Source organism: Poecilia mexicana, unplaced genomic scaffold, assembly GCF_051168715.1.
Source record: "Poecilia mexicana isolate PSO_F unplaced genomic scaffold, ASM5116871v1 scaffold_8, whole genome shotgun sequence".
NCBI classification, from domain to species: Eukaryota; Metazoa; Chordata; class Actinopteri; order Cyprinodontiformes; family Poeciliidae; genus Poecilia; species Poecilia mexicana.
In genome coordinates this window covers 8,041,175-8,052,362 of record NW_028263377.1, presented here as the reverse complement: position 1 = coordinate 8,052,362, position 11,188 = coordinate 8,041,175, and the positions used below count along the sequence as shown (strand labels likewise).

At 39.0% G+C, this 11,188-nt stretch overlaps 1 protein-coding gene across 3 annotated transcripts in view; it reads left to right on the top strand.

Annotated features, from left to right (window-relative positions):
- The first annotated feature begins 632 nt into the window (after positions 1 to 632).
- The window catches only part of mei1 (meiotic double-stranded break formation protein 1), a 61,382-nt gene continuing 50,826 nt past the window's right edge, over positions 633 to 11,188 (top strand). For all 3 annotated transcript variants that reach the window (XM_014983108.2, XM_088008154.1, XM_014983107.2), the window contains exons 1-5: positions 633 to 1,046; positions 1,224 to 1,347; positions 2,862 to 2,912; positions 3,643 to 3,716; positions 4,547 to 4,652. In XM_014983108.2, coding sequence (XP_014838594.2) covers positions 903 to 1,046; positions 1,224 to 1,347; positions 2,862 to 2,912; positions 3,643 to 3,716; positions 4,547 to 4,652 — 499 coding nt within the window. In that variant the 5' untranslated portion in view covers positions 633 to 902. The remainder of the gene's footprint in view (positions 1,047 to 1,223; positions 1,348 to 2,861; positions 2,913 to 3,642; positions 3,717 to 4,546; positions 4,653 to 11,188) is intronic.

Below are 11,188 nucleotides of genomic sequence, written 5' to 3'. Positions count from 1 at the left end.
TTTCTTCTCATTCGGAACTGTATATTTTCGCAGCACTTTGTAGAAATGCCTTTTACACCGTTTATAACTTAGAACAAAAAAATTGAATATCCATTCACAAGCTTCTCACAATAGTTTGTGGAATTTTGGCCCATTCCTCCTGACAGAAAAAGAGTAAATGAATCAGGTGTGTAGGCTGCCTTGCTCAGAAACATCTTTCAAATGTCCTGGTTGTGTGCATTAAAATACATGAGGTATTGGCTGCCAACTGGCATACCAACAGCATCCAGTACATGGAGGTTATTAGCCTAGATCTCAGGTCCTTTGCTTCACGTCTTATGTCTTTCTCTCTCTGCCCCTTTTATGTGTGAATACTGTAATTAAAGGTCCATTATGCAGTAATATTTGTGTACACTCTTCTGAATTTAGAGATAAAAAAAGATACTTTACTTGTTATTCTGGTATTTAAAGAACGAAAATAAAGGTTATGATCCTAATTGACCGAAAACATGACAGGTCTACTGTCATGAGTTACTGTCAGATAAAGAAATAAACAAACGGTCCTCTGTCTTTTGGCAGCGTCTGTGTCATTGTCTCCTACTGTCAATAAAGTTTTAATTTTCCCGCGATTGTGATGACAGTTTAAGCTAGCACGCGAGAGGCGAGTTAGTTTAAGCTAGCTAATTAATTGCTACGTCATTCACCAGTTTGACAGGTGTTGGTCGTTTGTAACGATTTGTCAATAAAACTGAGTGCAAAGAAAAGTGAGCGGGGGTAATTTTGTGTTTGAGAGGCATAATTAACACTTATGTTACTTGGTGTTAACGTTATAGTCTGCGGAGGAGACAACAAACTAGTCTCCTGTTTGTTTCGTCGACCTGCCCCTTCTTTTAACATGTAAGTTGGTAGGTGTAACAACAACAATGGCGAGCACGGATATTGTTTATGAGCAGGTTCACTTCAGACATGACCCAAAGTGGAGCGTCCGCCTGCGGTCTGCTGAGGGCGGCGGGCTGCTGTTCTGTGTGGCCTGTGCTATTGAAATGATGGAGACCGAAGAAATGCCCGTAAGTATCACGCTGTTCATGTCAATGGCGACGTCTCTCCAACGACCGAAACTGACATTAGCGATATTATGATTTTGTATTAAATTTTTTGAGATGCCAAGTTGCATTTCCATTGACACACTGAGCATTGACTCCGCCATAGCTGTCTATTTAATGCACTGTACGTGTTTGTTGCAGTCGGTGAGGAAATGTTTTGCCTTGTCGAGTATAAGTGGCTTCCTGAAGAGCTCTGCGGGGGCTTTGAGGGAACTGTTTCGACAGGACCACAGAGTCACTCTGCATTTTATTACCACATTATTAGGTGAGGAACATATGCATCAGCACATTAGAGGGTCAAGAAAGATTGTTCAGGAAACTTAGAATTTATGTTTTTAAAAGGAGATACGATGATATAACCCAGTTTATTTGTCTCACAAGTGGGAAATTTAAGCATTCTACATAAGTGTAGCAGAAATGAGACGCAGCAGGATTAAAAAAAAAACAGCACCATGTAGATAAAAAAATATATTTGTCATCTCTCTGAAGGACAAGCTGTTTATTCACCTTTGGTGCTTTTTTATATTGAGTATTTTTAAGCTGCAGAACAATACAGTGCCTTGCAAAAGTGTTTATGCCTCTTGAACATTTTCATCACACTTCAGCCCACACTTCTCAATTGGTTTTTATGGGGTTTTTTGTGATTGAGAAGTACGCATCTGTGAAAGTGAAGGAAATGTATGTTAAAACGCATACATTTTGAAAGGTTGTTATTCTACTTCTTAAATATAGCCTACCTGGGAAATGTCATTATGAATACAGTTGTTTTTTGAAACCTTTGTCCCTTTCTTGGGGAAAAATTAGTGAACATGTCAGACATAAAGTTGTGCAGAAGTGTAAAGCAAGACATGGTTATAAAATAATATTAGTTTTATTTATTATTATCGGGCTTTCTTTAAATTCTCGGAAATCCATCTGTGAAGAAAACATGAAGAAGAAGGTGCCCTGGTAAGATAACAGGAAACATTTTGGCCTACATGGAAAATAGTAAAGGTGATAGAAAATAACACGGCACATCCCCCTCCTTCAACACACCATCTCCATGGTGAAACGCAGTGGTGGCAGAATCATGCTGTGGGGTCAGTTTTCTTTTTTTCCAGCATGGACATGGAGACTGTTTTGAGTTGTTGGGGAAAAGGATGAAGCTAAATAGACGACAATCCCAGAAGAAAACCTGCTAAAGGTGGCAACGCACTTAAAACTAGAGCAGAGATTTGCTGCAGAGCTTGACACCAATCCTAAAAAAAATAATGGTTTCATCATGAATTCAAGGTGTGAGATTTTTACTGAACTTATAACGGTAATAATGTAAAAATCACACACTAATGTCAGAAGTCCTGCTCTAAAAAGTAACTCTGTCACTGGTTTGAGTTTTAGAGTTGATTTGTGGAGTTTTTCTCATGCCTGCATGATCTCTTGCCTCACACAATCCAAACATGCTACATGATTTATTAGATTTGAACTGCCTGTAAGAGCATTGATACACTACCCCCACTTAGACTACAGTAAAGTGTGGCGAAGCTAAAATCACTGAGAAATATTAACATCAAAATAATAAAAAAATTATTAATCATAATTGAACGGCTATAATGTGCTACATTTTGTTAAAAATAAGATAAGGACTCGGAAATTTGTTATATAAACTATAAATTGCTAATGAAGGTTAAAAGCAAGAATGCTTCATTGCGCACAAGATTACAATGATGGCAAATTATTCTGATTCTCTTTTTAATACCTGTGGAGCTCTGGTTATATTTTCATGCCCTTCCTGTTTCCCAGGTATGCTTCAGACTCAGGAGGACCCGGTCACGGTGGAAAAGGTTGACCAAGGTGAAGGGTTTCCTGTGTATGCTTTGGTTAATGTGTTTGTGTTTCTCCACATGTACTCGCATACAAATACAATATCAATATTGCATGTGGACATACATGTTGTACCCACAGCTAAACTCCCATAAACATAAAGACAGACTTTATGTTCAACCACGCAGGGTCACCGCCTGTAAATAAGGTGACCTGCCTCTACTTTTAGACATTTGTTAAAAGTAGATATTTGTTTGTTTTAACTTTCTAGAGAGTTGAAGTACTTTTTTTTTCTTTAAATTTAGTTATTCATCTTGACAGCAGTGTTTACACATCTCCATACCTGTAATACTTTTTGTCTTTCGATGAAGATATAACATTAAACCGACAGATTTTTGCAGTATGAAAATGTTTCTGTAAGAACTAATGCATGAATAATTTCATGGCTGCTGTCCCAGAATGCCTCGGGGAGCGCTTTATTATAAAAGCTAGTAAAACCGTAATGACTTGATGTTCATTCCCTCTTTCCTCTGACATTTTTAAAATTCATTTAACTAAAGATGCAGCCATGACTGTAACATTACATGTATTGTTAATGAAATGCTCCAAGCAGATCCAACATCCTGCTGATGTCTGGAAATGTGTTAAAATGTGTAACAGTCTCTTCACTGCTGTTTATTGAATGAATTTCTCTGGTGTGTGTGTGTGTGTGTGTGTGTGTGTGTGTGTGTGTGTGTGTGTGTGTGTGTGTGAGAATCAGTGCTGGTTCAGCTGCTCCTTGAGTTTCACAATGAGCTGCCATTTCACTTTGTTCTGGATGAGGTCCACAAACAGGTAAGCCAAACACATTTATATTCTTCCCACAATGCGCTGCTGCTTATACAGTGAGTGTAAAATATGCAGGGACAGGAACGCGCGGCCTAAAGTTTTACACAACACTTCTGGAACCGACGTTGCATCCACAGCCGGCCTGCTTAGGAAGCAGAGTTCTTGTCTTCGTTGCGTCACCCGAGGGTTGAGGAGAGTTGAGCAGCATCATTGTGCAATCAGCTGACGGAGTTAAGTTGTCCGTGCTGCTGACGACAGGAAGGTTTAACACCTGGCAGCACTGACAGCTCCCATAAATCTTAGGAGAATACATCTTATTAGAAAAGTGTTTCACGCAAAGAACTCCCTGCTTGGACTAGGAATTAGACAATTATCTCGTTTCTATCTTATCTACCCTTGATGTGATGTCCTGCCACTGTTGTGTGAAGATTAGAAGTAATTTAATAGCACTTTCAATAAAACAAATGTTTAAATGGAATATATTTAAACATTAGGTTAGTGTTGAGGGAATAGAAAAAATGCTCAGCTCATTAAGTAAATGTAGAGGCTTAATGAAAATTTGATATCAGAGAAAAATAACCAACATAAATACAATTCACTGATAATTTTTTTTTTTTTCAGGAAATATCTATCCAAACCAATCTGATCATACGTGAAACTGTTAATTGTCCCCCAAACTGCTTGTGTCACTTTCTGGATGAACTTTCCTCTCTTTGCTTTTGCAGATGTGTTTTATCCAGCCGCATTAGTGCTTTAGCATAAAGAGATTGTTGAAGGCCAGCTTAAAATAACTATAAATTTGATGTTGTGTTTTTTCTTTTTATTGTTTTATGTAGCTGAGCGGCCAGCTCAGTGGGAAGCGTCTCCTGCCGACGTTCAGCTTCCTGGGGAACCTTGTGAAGACGGTGCCCAACGTGGCTCACAGCTTTATTACTCAGTACGGTGAGACCCTGCAGCTCAGTTAGGTTGGCTATTTTACAAAAGGCAGAGGCTTACAGATGAGAAATTGGCTTTAATTAGACTCCAGAATCAATATAGTGAATGACAGAAGTGTAATTACTATTACTAAAAAAAACAATTTGCTGTTAACGTTGCTGTTTGGCAATAAGATACTAGATTGTGGAGTAAGTTAAAGAAATACCTAATCATAGCTAATGTATTTAGCTTTATGTAAAGGCTAAGTAGAACTAGCTTTTACTATATAAGCTACTCTATAAAAGCTACTAGATAAAGTAGTTTTTGTGTAGCGTGGATGAAACAGGTAGGCATTGCCACAACACAAGCTCCCGTTCTGCATCGTGAGTGATGCTCAGCAGACCAATAGCAGCTCTATATTTGTTTGTTTAATATTCAACCGTTGTTGGCTTGTTTGTTTGTATTTCCATGCCAGCAGTCAAACTTTAATCTTTTGGACAAATGTTTCCTGCAGTAGGCTGATGATTTTTTTCCCCATTAGAATTACTTTGTCTTTAAAAATGCATGTGCATGTTGTGCTGATTGAAATACTACTCCACTGTTTTTATGTTTTAATGTTTTACCATTTTTCCTTTACTTATCCATGAAATCCTTCTTAGATACATTACTTTAGTTGAAAACAGACGGGATACATCAAAGAAGACATTCTGTGTTTGTTGATGATATCATGAGTGAAGTAATGAGAAATATTCTAATATTTATGCTTCAGGAAAACCGAATAATGCTGCTGGTTCCACATTCGTTACCATTTACTGTTAGGAATCATGTGGTTTAATGAAAACAATTTACATAATTACAGCAGAATATTCTGATACTTGAAGCCCATCTGTCTCTTCTTTATCTGTTTTATCATCATGATGACCCCTCCGCTCCCCTTCAGCATCCTGACCACTGCTGTGAATCAGGTGTAAAAAAACTGGTCAAATATAGTATAATGTAAATGCATAATACTTGCCTACCCAATATTGATCCCGAGGTCTCCAGTTGCAATATTGCACACTTTGAAGTTGCTGTGACGCCTCAATATATTGTCTGGCTCTAAATAATCTCAGGAGATAAAAAAAGCATCTTGGTCTTAATTTATATTACTCTTATAATTTAAATAATATTGGTCTATCTTCATTTTCTCTATCTGGTTCAAACTAGAAATTAGATGAAGTTATGAATTGGTCAGATGTGTTTATTTACCAAAAGTAGGAAATGTCCTCAAGACAAAGTATTTTTTTTTCTAGTGCTAAATTATAATTAGCCCCATTTTTTTCAAAACAAAAACTAAATGAAAGTCGAAAGCTAAATTGATCCAACTCTGTGCCTCGCACTTGATTTTGGCCACTGACCTCCTGTTGTGGCAAAGAGAAATTTCTCCAATCAGGGATGTGTGGAGTATCCACAAACAATGATAACGCAGTTCTGTTAGGCTTGTAGCAGCGGATTTGATGACTCAAGGTTTACTCAACACCACAAAAGATACACACAAGTAAGTCATTTCTTGCTTTAATGACCTTATAAACTGACCTTTGCAGCTGTTTGGAGTGTGATGATATGCACATTTAGTATTATAATTACTGTGTACAAATCTGCTGTGGTTATCAATATTATATTAATTGTGTTTAAATGATGCAAAAGTGTTATTACAGGCAGATGTTATTCACTCAGAGTGAAGCCAGCAGGCAAGAAAATGCAGGGCAAAGATCAGTGGGACATAGAAACAGGAAACCAAAAGCCAGACTGAAGAATCCAGCAAGGAGTGAAGGAGAAAAATGTTAAATACCAGGAGAGGGTGCAGCTGTGAGGAGAGAGTAGAAGGCAGACTGAGGGAGAGAGAAGCTAGGACATAAATTGAAAAGGCATAAAGAATAATTAAACACAACAGATTAAACCTAAATGAATAAACAACTAACAAAACATAAAAAGTAAAGAGGGAAATTAAGGCTGATTACAAAAGGACAAGAACATGAAAAAGCAAACACAGGAACCAAAACATCCCTGGATTCTGACACAACCAGCTAAAAGTTATTTTAATTTCCACTGGTTGCTAAGCAGCCACAAGATATCAACCACTCATCTCCTCCTGCGTACAATACAGACATATTCGAAAAGTCTTCCCGGAGAAACTTTAAAGTCTAAATTATAGCCGCTCGTCTGTGACTACTGTATTACTGACCCTTGGAAATGTTATCAAGGTAATCGGTAACATTGTGCTGCCAAAATGTGGAAAAAAAGCTACATTTTACTCATCTAATAGTTTTCCTGCTCAATACATTGGTAGATTTAGATCTAGAAGATAATACGGTACAGTACTGAGAGAAAGACAGAAAGTATTGCACCTGGTCAACCTTCCCTGACATAACAGTGATTAAACCTCTGATTCAACCACTTACACAACATCTGTCTGCTAATGGATCAGTTGTTCGCTCTGTCAGGGGGCATTGTCAGCCGGGTTCAGGTCTGTGGATGTTGTGCAGCATTTCGTCATGGCCGACTGCTCGTCTTTACACTCACGAACAAAAAGCAAGACCTATTCCAAAACACTGGCATTAGAGCCATTATGCTTTCCGTTTTGTGACCACCTTCTGTCTGTATTCCTAAGCAGACACAGGTAGGAATGCTTTGCTAAGTTGCTGAGGTAAGATGTGGGCTGCCATTATTGACTGTGTGTATCTGTCTGCGGCCCATCACTCAGCAAGTCTCTGTGGGCCTGTTTGGACTAACGACAGCAGCGAAGCAATGACAACAGAAGCCCGGCGCTCCCAGCAGATTTCATCCTTTTTCAGACGCATAGTCTGCCTCCCAGGCTGAAAAATTAACTCTGTCTTCTGGCTCTCATGTCGTTTCCTTTCTGTGCAGTTGGTGGAATCGTTTGAGATTGAGGAAAAATAAACAGAGATCCTACAGAAAGAATAATTGATTTCGGGATATATATTAATACACGCACACAAATATAGAGGGTACATCTATCCTTTCCTACAGTCTCTTGTTATTCCAGGTGACGCATTAAAAGCCAGCCCTCCTTAAGGATGTCTTCAATAAATCTCTATTCCTGAAAATAAGCTAAAGGGACTATTGAAGTGCACATAATTGAATGGAGATTAATAAAGATCAATAAAAAACTGATTAAAGCTGTAAAAAGATGAAGGGAAAATGAGATAAGAGAACAGAAAATCAAGATTAGCTTTTTTTTCTTAGTTATGGATGATCAAAGACTCAAATTTCACAGGCTTGTGGATGAAATACTCCAGATATGACAGTAACATCAGTGAAGAACACAAAACCACAAATATCAAATGTCCAGTAGAAATGAGTACATTTCTATCTAAATGAGAATTTCTCTCATTTTCCCCTTAAACTTATCAACCAAATACTTTTTTTTTCTACTTTCTGGATGGATTGAAAACCGAATAACCTCAACAATAACATTTTTACATTGACATAAAACACTGCAACAATGCAAAACTTCTAATCTACATACACTTAAATCCTTTCCTTTGCTCTATAAATATTCGCTTAGCAGCTCTGTCTGATGCAGCTTATTCAGAGGGGTAATGTGAGTTTACTTTGTAGTTTTGCTTGTGTCATCAGCCCCCCTCCCCTATGCTAAGATCATTAAGGCGCACTCTAAAAGAGCAAGCCTTCCAGCTTGGGAATTGCTGGTATTTACACTAGAAGTTGAGAGTTCAAAAGCCTCGTGGAGAGTCAGAGAAGGGTCCAATTAAATATTCTGCGGTGATTTGTACACAACAACAAAGCGACACCTTTGAAAGTGGCTCGCTGGGGTAATGGAGTGATATTTCAGAGCACGCAGCATCACAGCTTGGCAGCAAAGCATGGAAATGAACCTTTGCTTCCTCTGTTGACAAAGGCAAAATAAAGTCATTTGTTTATCCTTTCATGTTGTGCCGACAGCTGTGTTTATTTGTTGTGGAGTGTGCTTTTTGAACAGCAGTGTAAAACCGTCCTCTTTCTGAAGGTTTCACCCGCTCTGCCTTCTCCCTCTCCCTCTTAATGCCTTAATGCCTGGCTCTCATCTTTGCTGCCTCATATTTCTTAGTTTAATCAAACATGTCCTCTCCAGGCTCACTTGGATTTTGATCTTCTTGACAGAGCAGCTGGCTTTCAGCTCCGCTCTTCGGTTCTTGTCATCTCTTTCTTTCTTGTTTTGCTACTTGCGGAGTCTGTGTTGATGTCTTCCACCTCTCTCTGCACTGCATGGATGATGTCTCTGTCCTCTGCCTTTGCTTGTTCTTTCTGGGAATCTGAAATCTGCCTTTTCTGGCAGCCAGCATACCTGGAAGTTGTGATCCAAAACGACTCCCAGTCTGGTAGAGATGGGGGGCCTTATACCTGTTCCACCCTCTCTCTCTATCCCGTCTGCTTTTTCAGTTCTTTATGAGAAGTTTTATTTGATCCTTGCCTTTTTGTAGTACTATTATTAGCTCTTCCATCATACTGGAGTCTTACATAATGTCCAATACTCAGTATTAAGGCCTACACACAACAAATGGTTGAGAAAAGAGTAACTTGGAAGCTCAGCTTTGTGGCTGGTGCATCCTCAGTCTTGAGTTTTTGCTGTAAATGTTGTCAGAGAGGCAGTGCACGCAGTCACAGCCACATGCTCTGTCAGCACTATCCCTAATCTCCTAAGAGATTTCTGCAGATAGCCAAAGGAAGGAGCACTAAAGTACAACCCCTGGCAAAAAGTATGGAATCACCAGTGTTGGATGAGCAGTCATTCAGACATTTCATGCTGTAAAACAAACTCGGATCAAAAACATGATACAATATTAAGGTCATTCCAAAGTGCAACTTGTTGGCTTTCAGGAACACTCAAAGAAATGAAGAGAAAACATTGTGGAAGTCAGTGAATGATACTTTTATTGACCAAACACAGGGAAATAAATATGGAATCACTCAATTCTGAGGAAAAAAGTATGGAATCACTCAAATTGGAGGTAGAAAAAAGGACACACCCAGTCTATTTCCTTTCCCTAAATGGACATCTGCCCCAGATTAGATGTGCCCGTTAGTGTGCAGTTCAAAACACCTGCAGTCATGACACCTTGGAGGGCTGCTGGACGAAGTGGAGTGGCGAGAACCATGACTCCAACAAGAGAAATGTCCCTTGAAACAAAAGAGAGGATTGTGAAACTTCTTGAAGAAGGTAACCCTTCACGCATGGTTGCTAAAGATGTGGGCTGTTCACAGTCAGCTGTATCCAAGATATGGTCCAAACACAAACAGCATGGAATGGTTGTTAAAGCCAAGCGTACTGGTAGACCAAGAAAGACATTAAAGCGTCAAGACAAACAACTAAAGGTCATTTGTCTTGAAAACCAAAAAAGTACAACTAAACAGATGAAGCATAAATGGGAGGAAGCTGGAGTCAATGTATGTGACCGAACCGTAAGAAATCGCCTAAAGGAGGTGGGATTTCAATACAGGAAAGCTAAATGAAAACCAGCATTGACACCTAACCATAAAAGAACAAGATTCCGATGGGCTAAGGAGAGGCAATCATGGACTGTGGATGACTGGATGAAAGTTGTCTTCAGTGATGAGTCAAGAATCTGCATTGGACAAGGTGATGATGCTGGAACTTTTGTTTGGTGCCGTTCCAGTGAGATTTATGAAGAGGCCTGCCTGAAGAAAACAACCAAATTTCCACAGTCCTTGATGATATGGGGCTGCATGTCAGGCAAAGGCACTGGGGAGATGACTGTGGTTAATTCTTCTATCAATGCACAAGTTTACATTGACATTTTGGACAGTTTTCTCATCCCTTCAATTGAACAGATGATGAAATAATTTTCCAAGATGACAATGCATCGTGCCATAGGGCAAAAACAGTGAAGGCATTCCTTGAAGAAAGACACATTCAGTCGATGTCATGGCCTGCAAATAGTCCAGATCTCAACCCAATAGAAAACCTGTGGTGGAGATTGAAAAAAATGTTCCACAAGAAGGCTCCAACCTGCAAAGCTGATCTGGCAACTGCTATCAAAGAGAGTAGGCACCAAATACTGTTTGTCCCTCATCAAGTCCATGCCTCAGAGACTAAAAGCTGTTATAAAAGCCAAAGATGGTGCAACTAAATACTAGTGATGTATTTTGAATGGTCTTTTGTTTATGTGTTTTTCATGATTCCATACTTTTTTCCTCAGAATTGAGTGATTCCATATTTATTTCCCTGTGTTTGGTCAATAAAAGTATCATTCACTGACTTCCACAATGTTTTCTCTTCATTTCTTTGAGTGTTCCTGAAAGCCAACAAGTTGCACTTTGGAACGACCTTAATATTGTGTCATGTTTTTGATCCGAGTTTGTTTTACAGCATGAAATGTCTGAATGACTGCTCATCCAACACTGGTGATTCCATACTTTTTGCCAGGGGTTGTAGATGGCTTGCATGTTAACTGTGGGACAGCATAAATATCATCAAGCTAATCTACTTTGAAACATAATATGTTCAAGCGTTTCACTCAGTTTTCCGATTTATATCTGTGAAC